This window comes from Antechinus flavipes, chromosome 2, assembly GCF_016432865.1.
Source record: "Antechinus flavipes isolate AdamAnt ecotype Samford, QLD, Australia chromosome 2, AdamAnt_v2, whole genome shotgun sequence".
Classification (NCBI taxonomy): Eukaryota; Metazoa; Chordata; class Mammalia; order Dasyuromorphia; family Dasyuridae; genus Antechinus; species Antechinus flavipes.
In genome coordinates, this window is record NC_067399.1 from 121109901 (window position 1) to 121127123 (window position 17223).

Sequence of the window (17223 nt, forward strand, 5' to 3'; positions counted from 1 at the left end):
TATGATCTCAGGTGAGTAATTTAACCTCTTTGGGCCTCAGTTTCATCATCTATAAAACTGAGGGGATTAGATTAAATGGACTCTAAAATCCCATCCATTTCTAAATCAATAGACTATAAAGAAGCACAAACAGAAATCATTAGAAATTTAAAATGAAGTCATTCCAATATTAAACAGTAACAACTTGAAAATAAATAGAGAGAAAGGGAAACAATTCAGGACAAGAAAGATAGGAAATAAAAAGCACTTTTTATTCTTTTTAAGAGATATTAAGATTTGAAGAGTTTGAGGGAGTACATCTTGGCTGGAAGGTCTTTGGTGATTTCTTTATACAGCTGTTGTCTCTCCACAAAAGGAGAAGTTCAGAAGCCAGAGGAGACCAGCCTGGAAGCATGAACCACTATAGAAAAAGAAGCTTTGTCCTGTACAGAAAGCAATAAGTAAAACAACATCAGTATCTCTGATGAGACTGTTTCTTTCTGGGTATTGTATAATATGCTAAAACCTTTTCCTGAGCTCAGTAAAAAAGTTATAGATGTGAAAAATCCTGAGAATATTTCCGTTGTCTGGAAGTGTGACATAATAACCATAAGCAGCTCAGATCTAAAGGGATTCTATCTCAGGGAACTGGCCTGGAACAGAATGGGTTTTCTCCTGAGAAAGGCAGTATTCTATATTTACTCCTCCTAGTGATTACTGGGCAGTTCTCTAAGTCTAAGTCAAGGCTTCAGGGAAGGGGACATAGGTGCTAGAGGGACTTCTGGGGTCATCTTTCTGTTAGCTCACTCAACCACTCTTCCATCTCTTTCCACTGCTCTCTGTGCTTTTTTGTGACCATGTTACTTAGCACCTCCTTTCTTTGCTTCCTTCTCTTATTGAACAGACTCTTCTAATTCCCTCAACTGAATTTGCTTCAAGAGCAGTTTCCATTAGTTATAATTCTAACTATATTATATTGGAGGCCATTTTTTTCTCATTCAAAGACATTTTTTGTTCACCCACAGATGAATTAAAATATTCATAGGTAAAAGACACATATTATTTGCCAAATTAGAAGACAGTATGATTCATTCATTTACTCATACATGCAAATATATAGCATTACTTTATGCAGAAGATTGGATTGTTCAGTCAACCATTCAGTATTGATTGATTTCCTCATCCCTGCCTCAAACTTATCCACATTTTCAGACATACTCATTTTCTTCTTTGTTTACTCTAAGAATGGGGTAACCCTACTTTAGACTGAAGTTACATTATCCTCCTGTACTCTTGATCATATTCTCCTTCACCCCTCTTTGTCCCAGGATTTTACTGCTTCAATCATCATCATCATCTTCATCATCTCATTCTTTTCTTTTCTCCCTTTAATCTCTCTACCACTATTCTAGCCAAGCTAGGATATTTGTTGTATGAGCTACTTTTAAAGTCTCCTAATTGGTCTCCCTGTGTTTAGTCATGCTGTTCTTTTATTTAATTCATCTATCACCTACTCACTAGAAAAGATCTACTCATATCATTCTATCTCTGAAAAGTTTTAATGTTTTCCATTAGCTTTTGAATAAAATTCCAAAGTTTTTTAGTGCCACAACCTGAGTTCCCTATAAGATACTATCCAAGAGATAAGGAAGCAAGCCCAGACTACAAAACCAGATACCCAGCTAGCACATGGTATATATACTGTATACCATTCTGTATATACATTATACAGTATGACACTAAATAAATGTTGATTGATTGATACCTATTTGCTAAGCCTGAAGCAGGGTCAAAACAAAGTATGTGGCCTACCTTTAAAAATTGAATGTTATTCTGTTAGTTGCTCCAATAAAATAAATATATACTACAAAGGAACCTCACTATAACTCTTCATTATATAGTAAAAATTGAAACCAGATTGAATGGTCTTGAATGTCATCCTAGGGGTTGGTCACAAAGTTTTGGAAGCTGCCAGAGAACTTCTTTATAAGACAATTCCCCAATAATACATATACCCTAATAATGGAGAGATATACAAATGTATCTATAATGTATATTTCAAACTCTGAGATGGAAAAATAATATAGTGACAGGTAACAAACACTAGACATTCCCTGAATGCTAGTCTCAGAGGGTAGCATGAAAAATAGAGTAGGCAGAAAGAGACAAAAAGAGCACCCATAGGAAGCTCCCTTATAGCAACCCAACTCAGGAGCCCCAGGCAGCTCTTATCTGGCTTTTCCCTTTCTTTTAATCTATTTGTAAAAGTGAATCAATCAGTATAATTGGCATTGTTTCCTTCACTTAAATACCTTGGTTTAACACTTACTTTAGGCCTAGGACAGAAATTGTATTATAGCCATGTCATTCCAACTATTGTCCTCCCATCTATAGAATGACCCAATCTTTCCTACTGGGCTATTATTTGAACCCAAGTCCTTCTATAATCTGCCTCTGAACAACCTTTTGAGCTTTATTTTATTTTATTACCTTTTATGTTCTTTATACTTCAACCATATTAACTTACTTATAGATCCCCAAATATGTACCATATTTTCCTAACAATTCACAGATATCCATTCCTATAATGATCTCTGCTAATAAAAGACAATTGACATCTAACTCATCCTTCATCAGTCATTTCAAATGCTACCATCTCTTTGAGGCTTCCTATGATACTCTCAGATAGAAGTAATTTCTCTCCTCTTTCGTCTGGCACTTTGATACAATTATTTTTTCTGATGTAGTATATATCATTTATTAGTCCTTCTAATTCCTATTATCTCCTTGAGATCAGGGACTTTACATAGTATTTGGAACCATAGGCAGAAACTGTTTAGTCACAATATAAAGTACATAATAGGAGCTTAAACATTTACACTGAATTGAATGGAAAATCTATTCTACCTTAGTACTGTAACTAAGCAATTTTTATTGATAATTGCAAAAGATGATCAAGGAATGGCAAAAGAATTGGAATGGAATATTAATGAGGAAAGATATTCACCTTGAACTTCCTGAGCTTGATAAGTCTGAAGACCCTTGCACATGTTTTCAATAGGACTTCCAAATTGGGTCAGGTCTTTTGTTTCCTCGGGTTCAATTTGATACTGTAGGCTTTGGGGAGAAGGTCCAGCGTGTACATTTGCCTAAGAGGAGAGTCAAACAGGGCAACTGATCAAAACTTGAGATGACCTTTCAGGTATGAGACATACAAGACTTATAAAATGTAGTTAAAGCAGTCCTTGGGGGATAATTTTTATCTCTAAGGGCTTTCTTCAATAAGACAGAAAAGAAACAAATGAATGAATTGAGCATGTAGCTGCAACAACAAAAACAAAACTAAGAAAAGTAGCACATCAATGCCCCCCAACTAAACACCAAAGTAGAAATTCTGAAAATTAAAAAAGAGATTAACAAAATTGAAAGTAAAAAAAAATTGAACTGATAAAAATGAGAGCTATTTTTAAAAATATCAATAAAATAGTTTAGCTATATATGATTTTAAAAGAGGGGAAAACAAAATGTTGAGAATTCAGAACTGAAATGAAAATTTAAAAAAATAAATAAAAATGTGAAACTATTTTTCCAATCACATGCCAACAAAACTGATAGCATAGACAAAATAGATGAATACTTACAGAAATATAAAATATACATATCAACAGAAGATGAAATGGTTTAAATAACCCAATATCACAAAAGAGAAATTGAATAGTCCCACATGAACTCATCTTCCCTACAAAATAAGCTTCCAGAACCAGATTAATTTACAAGTGAATTCAATCAAGTATTGCAAAAAAAAAAAAAAGGCAACCTAATAATGACCCAATAACAGTTGTGGGCTGTGTAAAAGAGAGTCCATGGAGAGTCTCATATTGACAGGCTGAATGGTCACTGATCAGGGATGACAAAGAACAGTTTAGGATAATGAAAAATACCATGTAATTTGGGGGAGGGAATCAGTTCCAGCTCTGGGATTCTGGGTTACTATAGATGATCAAGGAGAGAATAGTAAAATCTGGAGTTTAGGGAGATGCCTTTCACCAGATTAAGAGAATCCACTCTTGCTGATAACAAGCATCTGTTGCTTTTTTTTTCTCTCCTGAAAACCCACCTAACACGTTTATCCCATAATGTCTTCCACTAACTCATTTAGAAAGATCAAAAGCACCATCTTTGACCTCTACTTTGACTTTTCCGACTGGACTCTGCCTCACATTTACCGTTCCTCTTTCATAATGGGAAATGTATCTTTTACCTTCCTTTCTTTTGACATCTTTTCAAGGTCCTGAAGAGCAGGCACAACTTTTTTGTTCAGTCTGTGCACGATGCAGGTTTTCTTGGCAAAGATCCTAGTTGCTGCAAAGCCCTGTGAAAAGGAAATGATGGATAATGAGATATTTATTTCTCAATATAGTTTTTCCCTTTAGAAATCAATTCTTCCAAAGTGGAAGAAGAACTGGCTATGAAATGAGGAAACAGTTCCAATCTTGGCTGTTTTAGAGGCAGGTAGATCTAGTACTGGCTACGTGTTGAACTTGTCCAGAAGACCTCAGTTCAAATCTTGCCTCAGACACTTATTAGCCATGGAACCTTGCTAAAATCAATAAAATTCTCAATCTCAATATTCCTAATCCATGAAATGGGGTAAGAATAGCATTTACCTATTTTATTGTTTTATTGTTGGCATTAAATAAGATAACTTATACAGTGCTTTGCAAATCCTAAAGTGCTTATTAAAGTACTTATTATAACTATTTACTCTCTTGTGACATTGGGAAAATAGCCTCTCTGAGCCTTAAATTTCTCATTTGTAAAAGAAGAGAAACAAATTAAATGGTATCTTGGATCTCCTTGAGCTATATGTTCCCATTAACCTGGAGCAGAAACAAGGACTCTATGAAAAGTGTGAAATGAAGTGAAATAAGACTAGAATACTATATTGGCTGCATTTATTTAATCTTTTCCAATCCAAGAACAAGTACTTATTAGGCCCTTGCTATGTGTTAAGTACTTGGAATTCTCTCAGAAAGACTGCATTCTAATATTCAAGTAATTTCCATTTCAGAGGCATACTAATAAATGTGTAGCAACTATTTCTCATATAGGAAGTGCATGTGTGTACATGTAATATAGACATATACATATACATATAAATCTGTGTTAATTTAATCTGTATTAATAGTTTCACTATAAAACCTTCTTAAATCTAGACAATAAATAAAACTGTGCATGCAGTCCTGATTTTTAGCATAAATTGCTTTCTAAGGCATAAATGGCTTATTTTACACTTTTAACAAGTAGCTCTCATGAGCCACTGCCACTGATGGGAATTAACTTTAGAAAATTTAGGATGCTAAGGTTGTAGACTCAAAAGTAAGAAAAGACCTCAGATGTTATTTAGTCCACTTTCTTAATTTATAAACAAAAAATGAAGTCCCTAAGAGAGTACATGATTTTTCACTTCCATTCTCTCTCCTTTAAACTTTCAGATACATGGGGGAAAAATCCTAGCTTTTCCTGAGACTATGTGTGTAAAATGCTTTGCAAATGTTAAAGCTATGTAAATGTTACAATTTTCATTATTATTCTAAATCTGTAAGTGATCTAAGTCTAATCCCCTCAGTTTTCTTTTTATTTAGTTATGAATGAAGACATTGAGACTGAATGCAATACTGGGAACAAGACTTGTACAAAGTCACACAGCGAATAAGGAACAGAGGAGCCAAAATTTAATCCCAAATCTCTTGACTCTTTCTACAGGTCAAATGGAAAAAATAAATAAATGAGTATCAAGAGACCAAGACCACCCCATCCCCTTGTGGAGTAACCAGGACTAGATCCCAAGTTTTCTCATTTTAATCCTGGATACACTAGGTTACAGTATCACTAATTTTTCTTTCCTTAGGGCACATGGATGTTTCAAAATTCTTAATCAGTGGGAGAGGTCATGGGCTCTACTCCCCACCTTTTTTGTTTTCTTTTTTGGCAGAGTCTAAACAGGTAAGTCTTTCATTGTGACCTGGAATCTGTAGGTCTCAGTCTATTCCCTATAGCAGACGGTAAGTAATAATATAAGAAAGTCATTTAAAATTTCTGATTCTCATACTTCCCATTTGGTAGCATTTTATACTATAAAGAACATTCACCTTTTTAAATTAACAGAGTTCAGTTTTGGGTCTTTCACTGACTAGTGTGGCCTTGGAGAACTTATTTTAATTTCCCTTTCTGGGTCTATTTCCTCCACAGTAAAATGCAATTTGAAAAAAAAATGACCTCTTAGGTTTTTTCTTCTCAGTGACGCTAAAACTAAACTAATAATATTTGTGTCACCTACCTCATAGTACTACTAAGGATAAAGTGTCCAGTCAAGGACTGGAGAAATGCAAGTTAATAATCTTCCTGAGAACCTGTTGGTTACTTACAGTCTTGTAGTCCCAGATTGCATTCCAAGAATTCCATCCATTGTCGTTATCAATATTGGCTATATTGTGTTCATTGTTGATGCTCACTCTCTGACCACCATCATTAGTGTCGTTATCATTGCTGATATTGATATTCTGAGATTGAAAGAGAAATTCAGAATGCATATCACTGTGGTTCCTTAATATTACTGTTAATTTTATTTTTTATTATAAGCTGATAAACATTAAGAAATGTGACCACTTAAATATACAAGAAACATAAAAAGAGGATTGTACATGAAATGGTGAATTATTATGTACATTTTTAAAAGTGTATATTAAATTAAACTTATTAGTAACAAAACTGGACTGCTATTAGAAACTATTTCTTAGTAGAGAATTAAATCAACAAGTGTTTTAGAATAAGTAAACTCACTGAGTCAGCAGAGGTGGAGCCCCAGAGGAATCCAAGGAGTCCAATAAATACAATCTGAAATGATCACAAAAAATAAAGAATATGAAATCTTTGTGTCTACCACTCTGTTTTTTCCTGTCTTTCTGTTTCTGTTTCTGTATGTATCTCCTGTCTCCCTCTTTCTCTCTCCTTTTCCTTGTCTCTCTGTCTCTCTCTGTCTCTCTCTCTCTCTCCCTCTGTCTCTCTCTCTCTCTGTCTCTCTCTCTGTGTGTACTCCATTCTGACAAAAGAGAACTTTTATACATCTGTAACTTTCAGGGAGAAGTATGAGTAAAAGGCTATGTTCTTCTCCCTCATACTAACATACCAACTCCTTGAAGGCAAGCCCTAAATCTCACCTAAACTTGATGTCTCACATATCTCAGTGCTCTGGCCATGGTAGATGTTTAATAATAGGTGCAGTTGTTAGTTGGAAGTCATGCCGGCTTATGTAAAAACCTCATTTCAAAGCTGGAAATGCTTTGGAGAGTTACTGTATGCTTACTTTGAAAATTCATTTGAATAACAAATAGTTAAGTGGTATTTATTCCCTTAGCCACAGGAGAAAGTGAATGATGAGAAGGAATCCTTTAACTTGTGTCAAGTCAATCCTGGACCAATGACTGTGAGGGATTTTAAGCACAAAGAAAAAAGGAAATTATGCTAAGAACAGAAATAGCTACTGGGAGATACTCAGAATATGAGATCCTGATTCCCTCTTGAAACAGCAACTGCATTATTCTATTGTAGGTAACCTAATTCTGCATCAGTTGAAGGTTCTGATCATTTTTTTCCTGTATAGCAAGGCTATGTCACATCCTCTTTATGGAACTCAGTTTCCTTAGCCACAAAAAGTGGGAGTGAGACTAAATGATCTCCAAGGTTTCATCCAGTGATGACTATTAAGAAGTGTCTAAGTCTCATCTCTGTTCTGTCTCATCACAGAGAAAACTAAATGTTCTATTACAGAAGAATTTAGAGTCAATTTATGACACGTTGGGTATAGTGCTGGGTCTGAAAGAAAGATTAGAGCTCAAATCTGGCTTTAGATATTTACCTCCTGTGTGATTATAGACAAGTCACTTAAGCCTGTTTGTTTCATTTTTCTCAGTTACAAGAAGGAATAATAATATCTACTTCTCAGGTCTATTGTGAGAATCAAATGAGATATTTTTATAAAAGCACTAATGACTGGTACATAGTAGGTGCTCTATAAATGTTTATTCCTTTCCCATCTTCTATTTCTGTCACAAAATAACCTGAAAGATTGCTAACATTGTCTATAAGGTTACAAGACTCAGAACTGGAAGGGACCGTCTCTATTGATATTTTGCAGAAGAGTAAATGGGCTCAGCCAAAGGAAATGATCTACTTAAGGTCACATATTTAATCAATAACTAAGTCTGGTTACAAATTCAGACCCACTAACTCTAAATCAAATCCTATGAATTATGCCAAACTGTCTCTCCAATTCTGGTGTTACAGATACAAAGGAAAGGCCAGTCTACTTACCGCAAGCTTCATTCTGTCCTTAGGAGGTAATGGGACAAATTGGAAAAATCTCGTGGAGTTAGTGCTGGGGAACCATCTCAATATATGTATTTATATACTATGACTCTGTTATTCAAACTAGGTGTGGGTGGACTGAGTCTGATATTAATCTTCCACCTTTCCTCCTCTATACCGTAACACAATGTATGAGGAAACTTTCTATATCTATCTAGTGAGCAAGACTCTTTAACCTAAATTTGTTCTGACTCATCTGTTGAAGTTGAGGGACTGTTCATAACCATAAAACCAATATGTTTTATGATAACTTTGGGTTGGTTTAAAGCTAGGGATGGGTTTGTGGGTGGTTTTGTATGTTGACATTATACATAATAAATATCAAAACTGGGATCCCCAAAATCAAACAAGGTGGGAAGGGAGAAGCTATGTGTACTCTGAGATATCAGATAGCAAACCTCTTGGTCATGGCATCCAGCAACTTATTCAATCTGTGCAGCTGACCTTGGAAATGAAAGAATCTTACCTTTACATAATTTGTGCATTGAAGCTATGTCTCAAAACTTGCACAATGAGACACTTTGTAATTCTGATATTTTTTCTCTTCAAAAAGAGGTCTGAGAAGGTTTGAGACTAAGGAGAGGGAGAGTTCAGAGCTCAATAAGAGAGCAGAGAAGGGGTTTTTCAAGAAAGACAATAGCTCTGAATTTCAAGGATTAGAAGAGTAAGAGGTAGCATCATAGACTTAGAGTAGGAGACCTCAGAAACCACCAATTGAAAGATTTTATTTGACAGATAAATATACTGAGACTAAAGGAAGTTAAATGATCTGTCCAATGTCAGGCAAGCACTACGTAGAGGAGCAGAGATGTGAACATAGGTTCTCTGACTCCAAATTGAGAATATTTTCCACTAAACAATGGGTTGTGACCAAGGGGTAAGATTCAGAGAAACATAAACTTTTTGTTGTCAGTTTTCAGTCAAATCTGACTATTTGTATTCTTATTTGGCATTTTCTTGGCACAGACACTGAAATACCTTACCTTTTCCTTCTCCAGCTCATTTTATAGATGAGGAAACTGAGGCAAACTAGGTTGTGACTTTCTAGTAACACATCTAGTAAGTATCTGAAGCCAGACTTGAACTCAAGAAGATGAATCTTCCTGACTTCAGGTTCCGCACTCTGCCCCAACGTATAAACTAAATGGGCCTAAAAGTGTCCTTTATTTATGCCTTAATAGAATGTCATTTAGTAGAATATCATAATATCTTTTGGGGCCTCAGTTTCCTTAGCAATTAAGTGAGAGGTCAAACTAACATTAGATGGGGTATTTTCAACCTTTATGTCATGAATCCCTTTGGCAGTCTGATGAATCCTGTGTGTGGACCTTTCCTGATAGCAATTCTTTTCAGTGTCTATTATAAAATATATAGGAGTACAAAGAAAAACAATAATATCAAAAAAGTTATAATTCTCCCATTGAAGTTTATAGACTCCCCCACACCAGTCTGTGGACGCAACTTTCAGAAACTTTATACTCTGTAAGGTCTCTTTTCGGTTCTAAATCTTATGGTTGTACATATCTATGACCTTTTTTTGGTGGGACCTTCATGGGATTATAGATCTGGAAAGGACTTGAAATAAATAACTTTACTTTTATGTGTCTCGATTTCTTCATCCATAAAATGAAGAAATTGGTCTGAAAACAACCCATTTGGCTCGTTAATATTCTGTGAACCTGATAAGTTCCTTCCTGTTTCTGAGTTTAGAAAATAAAAATAATAAGGTCTCACCTGCCCACCTCTCTCTCACCAGCCATTTTTCAAATTTTTCTTTTATTTAATTCACCTCCACTGCTCTTTGAGTTCACTACCTGTTTCTCCTTTGAAGTTTTTAAACTGAGAAAGAGGATCAGTGTTATCTTCTTTGTATCTAGTATATCTTAATACATATGATCAAATATTCTGCCATGAATTTTATGTAAAAAGAAACAAGCTCATCCATCTCATTAGTATTTAAATTTGTTTTCATCTTTGAGAAATAGTAAAATTATACGTATACCAAAGAATTGTTTTAAAATAAATTTCTTTATGATTCCTTATCAGTAATTGTTTTACTTGCATATCTACTTACTTGCATATGCATACCTGGGGTTATGAAAAAACTCCTGTGGCATAAAAGGGGACGCGAGTGAAAAATACATATGATACATATGGTCTAAAAATGTTGGAATTAGAAGCCAGAATTCCATAAGGACCAAGGCACCATCTTCCCAAGTGATCCCTATACCCAAGGTACCTCTACTTCTACTCTCCCTTTCTCAATTCCTGACCCCCTCCCACGTGTACTCTCCACACCCTGAAACTCCTCCCAGTAAATTAATATATTAGTTGGCTATTTCAAGTATTTGTTTAAGGCATCACCTAAGTCTGAGGAGCTACCCCACCCTTTCACTTGCTTGATTTATCTCATTTCTAATAGATTAATTTATTGCTGTTCAGTCATCTAATCATGTCTGACTTTTTTACATTGAACATAGGCTGTGGAGTTTGGTTTGCTATTTTCTTCTCCCAATTTACAGATGGGAAACTGAGGCAAAGAGGCGTTAAGTGACTTGTCTAGAGAAACTTCTTAAATTATGGGTTGCAACCCCATATGGGGATCTTTGTAACTGAATGTGGGAATTGCAAAAAAAAATATGGCAACAGTAAAAGGTATCAAATATTCTGCCATGAATTTTATGTAAAAAGAAACAAGCTCATCCATCTCATTAGTATTTAAATTTGTTTTCATCTTTGAGAAATAGTAAAATTATACGTATACCAAAGAATTGTTTTAAAATAAATTTCTTTATGATTCCTTATCAGTAATTGTTTTACTTGCATATCTACTTACTTGCATATGCATACCTGGGGTCATGAAAAAACTCCTGTGGCATAAAAGGGGACACGAGTGAAAAATGTTTAAGAAGTCCTGGTTTACACATAGATAATGTTAGAAACCAGATTTGAATTCAGATCTCCCTAACTCCAGATTGAATTATCTATCCATATTATCCCACTGCCTCCAAATATATCTAATCATTGATAATCTTTTAAGTAAGTAATTTGGAAAAGAAGGGGAGATGAAAAGAAGAATATTTTCTGAAACCTCTTGAGATATCAATAACTTCATTTATTTACCATTTAAGGCTTTACAACGTATTTTCCCATGAATAGAAACAAGAGAATATTGTACCTAGCAACAAGATTGTGTTATGATCAATTCCAATATATTTTTGATGGAAAGAGCCATTTGCATTGAGAAACAGGATTGTGGGGATTGAACGTGGATTACAACATAGTATTTTCACCATTTTTGTTGTTGTTTGCTTGCTTCTTTTCTTTCTCATTTTTTGATTTGATTTTTCTTGTGCAGCATGATAAATGTGGAAATATGTATAAAGAATTGTACATGTGTAACATATATTGGATTTCTTGCTATCCAGGGAAGAGGGTGAGGGAAGGGAGAGAGAAAAATTTGGCTTACATGGTTTTGCAAGGGTGAATGTTGAAAACTATCTTTGCATATATTTTGAAAATAAAAAGCTACAAAAAAGAAAAAAGAAAACCTGGAACTTTTTCTTTTGGGGTTCCTTTAACAATTAGCAAAATATTTCTATTTCCCCCCTCTGGTTTTGATAGTTCTAGAATTTTTAATTAAAATTTCCTGGAAATACTGGGGAAAAAATCATCTCAAAAAAAAGGTGTTTTCTCCCAAGCAATCCATGACAGTGGTAGTACAAGTGTTACTGCCCACTCTTGACATGTGAGGAAAGGGAAGTCTCAGAGAGGTAGATGATTAGCCATGGTAACACATGCTGTGAAGGTTACAGTGAGGAAGACTTGATTTCTTGGCTGCCAGTCCCCTATATCGTGCTGGTTCATTAGAGGCACTTAATTGTGTCTCAAAGCTACGGCTGGAAATCAGTAATTTCACAAGGTAGACAACACTTATTAGCTATGAAATTTTGGGCAGATAATGTCTGGTTTCTCAGTTTCTTCATCTACAAAATGAAGTGGTTTTAATAAAGAGATTTAAATTCTCTCGACAGATCCTTCTATCTTTTACTTACTATGAGCTAAGTATAAGAAAAAAAGTTTTCCATATTTGGCTCAAATTCAGGTTTTTAAGTATGGGTTTGAATCTTGCCTCTGCTCCTAACTGGGCATGTGAACTTTTGCAACATAGAGCAATAAGCCCTGCATCTGAATGTTGTGAGAATCAAATGAATTAATGGATATAAAATATTTTGCAAACTCTTAGGTCTTAAATTTTATCTATTGCTATTCTGCTCTGATTACAGCTGCAAAATCTTAAATGATTTTCTAAAGTCATTTTCTAAGTGAATATTCTTTGAACATTAATGAGTTGCACCTTTTGTTAGGTTGTTTGGGGTTTTAGTTTTTGTTTGGCTTCTTTTTTTTTTTTTTTGATCCAGAGCTTTGATTTTATTAGAGAAAAGCATTCTATATGAGAAAATTCATGAAGACAGCTAGAGTACTGAATAGCATGCTAGACTTGGAATCAAGAAGATTATAGTTTAAATTCTGTCTCAGATGCCAGCATTGTGATCCTCAGAAAGTCATTTAACCTTTCTGTGACTTAGTTTCCTCATTTGTAATAAAGAGGGAGGGAAAGTAGCTTCTAAGATTCCTTCTGATTCTAAGTACATGTTCCTATAAACTCCTTTTATCAATTCACATCAGGAATTATTTCATATTTTATATTTCATCTAAGTGTACCTTTCTATTCTTATTATCTATTATTCTCCTGAAAGAACACAATGGGCTGGCTTTCTTTCTGTTAATATTGTTACATTATATTACATTAACTATTACATAGTTAATCTCTCTACCTTTCACTGCCTTTTCTCCATGCTCAGAGAAAAGAGCATCTTTCTCATCACCTCTGAGAATCCATAAGTTATTTCAAAACTCAGCTCAAGCATCACAGAAAGTCTTTTTTTGATCACCTTAGCTGTCAGTGTCTTCCTCAAAAGTATTTGGAATTACTATACTCTCCTTAAGAAAATTTTCTTTGTTTCATTTTCTTTGAATCCCCGGACCTGGGAAAGCACCATGTACAAACTGGGGGTTGAGGAGAAGGTGAAGGAGAGAATAAGAGCTTGAGGTTTCATCAGTTTGGGGAAGTTCCCCTGTGGAAGTTCCTGCATTGACAAAGATTGGTAACTCAGCTGTAAGTTAAAGTCTTAGAGGGTTTTCTGGAAGTACTGAATTGTCACCTACCAAGGGTCACACATATAACTTGTGTCAAAGGCAGAACTTGAACCCAGGTTTTCCTGTTTCTAAGCCTATTTTTTTATCCATAGCACCATACTGTCTTTTTACCTTTCATGAAACATAATAGGATATTAATAAATGTTTATTGTCATTTTAAATATATTCTCTCATTGATCCCCACAACAACTTTATGATAATCTATGTTCTCATTATGCTTGTTAAATTTCATATAGATGAAGAAACTGAGGCTCAGGGAAGTTGTATCTTTCCCATAGTAATTACTGAATGGCAGTGATAAGATTTGTATGCAGATCTCTCATAACTCTAAAAATAGTATTCTTACTCCATTACTTCATTAACCTTAAATTTTCCTAACAAGTATGTAAGAATTAGACTAGATGACTTCTAATATCCCTTCCTATTCTTATATTTATAATTATGAGATAAATAGAATGGTGACTGGAAAAGTAAAACAAGAAGACACGGTTGATGGAAAAGGTTTGTTTAAAATAAGAAAGACTTGTATAAAAATATATATGATAGCTCAGAATCTGGGAGGCTTACTGACAGCCAAGCATGTATAATGATGGCAAAATAAGGATCAAGGGATTGAAGTAAAGGGTTATTCAATGCTTCTAATCCATCTGTTTTTGTTGGTGGTGGTCTTATCTTCTTTCCATTCATTTGCCAAAGAGAGGCCAGGAGTTTAAAAAAGAAGAGGTGAGGGCTTAGGGGGTTAAAAAAAAAAACCTTATGTAGTTTGCTGAAAGTCAGGTCTGAAATTGATTTGAAAAGGCTAAAACTCAATAATCCAGAATTAAACAGTAATCATAAGAACTTTCTAATCCTAAATCATATAGAGGCTTGGCACAGGGACATTGATCATGCTGAGAAAGAGGAAGCAATTTTAAAAACAAACTAAATGCCTATGGGTTCTAATATATCTGGATGTGTATTTTTTTATTCTCAAAGAGCTTGGTTCTTGGATGTTAGAGCAAGACTTCACAGACTTAGAATTCACAGTTTTTCATTTTGAAAAGAAAGTAGCTGTGACTTCCCCCCCTCCACAGTTTGATGACTGAACTTGTCAACAGATTTCTTTTCTCAGTGAAAGACATGAAACTTAATCCTGTGGACTCTTTGTACAGGAGAGATGGGAGAACACACTCCTGCTTTTTGGGGATAAGAGGTAAGCACTTAGGTCCTAGTTTTGGAGAAGGAAATATCAAATATAGATATATGACTACATCCCCATCAGTGACCATGAAATCAGGGAAGGAATATCCAACAAATACCATATGCCAAACAACCCTGATATAAGTACGGTGATGACATCTCTAAAAGCCATTAATAGCCTCTAGAGATTCAAATTTCCCTTAAACATGCACAACCTGGCTATGTATATTCTCTATATCTATGTACTTCCATACATATTCCTTAGTCCTCCAGTCCTCCCACTGAGGATCTACTTATTTGTAAGAGAATTTTATGGGGGAAATGGTAAATTGCTACTCTCTTTATAATGCTGTTTCATTAAATGAAGGCATTTGAAATACTTTGAAGTAATTGTGTACTCTAGTTGATTGGCCAAAGTAAACACATTGATAAGGGGTTGTGATTTGTGGTCTTGAGTAACTTAAAATTGGAATAGCCTGTTTTAGGATGGGGAATTTCACTGTGAGAAGTTGTATACCCCAAGTGTTATGTGTCTATTTAGACAAAATGGAGAAGGAGAGAGTGAGAGAACAAGAAAGCGAGAGAGAACGAGAGAGAGAGAGAGAGAGAGAGAGAGAGAGAGAGAGAGAGAGAGAGAGAGAGAGAGATTGTATATATAAGACAAGCAATACTCCAAAAGATGAAGAAGAGAATTGAAACTAAGCTAAGGTGTTAACCTAGAAAAAAGTAGAAATATCCTTTCTTAGACTGAAGAAGAACAAGAAAGAATAAGTGAAATAATAACTACTTTGAGGTAGAAATTTCTAGATAAAAGCTATATTTAGAGACAGAGAGGAGGAAAGATAAGGGAGAAAAAAAGAAAAAAGAAGAAGGGAAGGAAATTCCAAATAGCTTCAATATTCCTAACTATAAAGAGTTTGTTGACTAACAAGATACAGAATATAAAAGACATATCAAAAAAGCTTTGAGCCTGGGTGTTTGGAGAGTAAGTTGGCTGAAAAAAAAACTTCAAAAACTGGGGTTCAAAAAAAAAGCCTTGGAGACTTCCAAAAAGAAGAGCTTCCTGACTTTCAAAGTAACCTGTTCTACTTTTATTCTCATTAGGCAGATATATCTTTCTTTGGGGAGAAAAAAAACCTCAAATCAGCAAGCATTTATTAAATGCCTACTATATTCCAGACATTGTACTAACTGTTAGGAATACAAAGAAAAGTTAAAAAATAAAATCCTCACTTTCAAGGAGCTTACTAATACAAAGATGATGAGGTTGCTTTTGAATATATTGGATCTAAAATAAAAAATGAATATAGAATTGGAAAAGTCTAAGAGGTAGTTATTGAAATGATCATTGATTTTTGAGATAGAACAGAGCTAAGAATTGAGATTTGGAGATCATTTATTTTGGAATGGTGTCTGATGCCCTGGAAATGGACATGTTCTCAGAAGAAAAAGAATTTGGAGAGAAAAGAATGTATGATTGAAGACTAATTTGAGAGGGATTAAGGGACATCACTAGTTAATGGGTGAAGAAAAACAGTTGGCAAAAAACTGCCAGTTTTGGAGTAGATAATAAGGCAAGGTTGAGTTACAGAAGATAAGAGTGGAAAAGATCTTGAGAAGGGAGTTGCATAGCAAATGCTATAATATTCAAATAGAGAAAAAAAGGCAGCTAAGTGATACCATGGATAGACGGCCAGACTTTTGGAGTTAGGAAGATTCATCTTCCTAAGTTCAAGTATGGCACCAGATACTTACTAAGTGTGTAACTCTAGGCCAGTCACTTAACCTTGTTTTACTCAAGTTTCCTCATCTGTAAAATGAGCTAGGGAAAGAAATGGTAAGCCATTCTAGTACCTTTGCCAAGAAACACCAAATAGGATCACAAAGAGATAGAAACAATGGAATGACACTGAGAAAAAGAACTAGGATTCTTTTTTTTGGGGGGGGTGGAGTGGAGTAAAGGAGGAATTTACTGATGAATGTTATAATAAACTGGTCATGTAGAATATAAACTACAGGGTAATAAGGAAGAAAATTAAAAGTTACAAAAAACTCTGAAATATGACTGTGTATATGTGTGTGTGTGTGTGTGTGTGTGTGTGTGTGTGTGTGTGTGAATAATTTGAAATAGCAGACCCTTGTTAAAGCCAGGAATGTTATTGCATAGAGCTAAAGGCACCATGGATAGAAACATATATGTGTTTTGAAATTATCCCCATTTTACACATTGGAAAAATGAGGTTTATATAAATTAAACTTTTGATTAGTTATCACTAGCTACATGATAGAAATATGCTCTGATATTAGAGCATTTCAGGAGGTCATTTAACCCAAGTTTCTTGATTTCATATTTTCTTTCCACTTCAGCATACAATTTATTAGACATTTACTATAATGTTAGGTAAAGAAGATGAGTAG

At 34.7% G+C, this 17223-nt stretch overlaps 1 protein-coding gene across 1 annotated transcript; it reads right to left on the reverse strand.

Annotated features, from left to right (window-relative positions):
- Positions 1-230: 230 nt before the first annotated feature.
- GKN1 (gastrokine 1) lies at positions 231-8461 on the reverse strand. The gene is made up of 6 exons (XM_051975447.1): positions 8353-8461; positions 6823-6876; positions 6408-6542; positions 4241-4351; positions 2987-3128; positions 231-422 (listed from the first exon to the last, which is right to left on the reverse strand). The coding sequence occupies exons 1-6, from the start codon at positions 8362-8364 to the stop codon at positions 328-330; spliced, it is 549 nt and encodes a 182-aa protein (XP_051831407.1). The 5' UTR covers positions 8365-8461; the 3' UTR covers positions 231-327.
- Positions 8462-17223: the final 8762 nt, after the last annotated feature.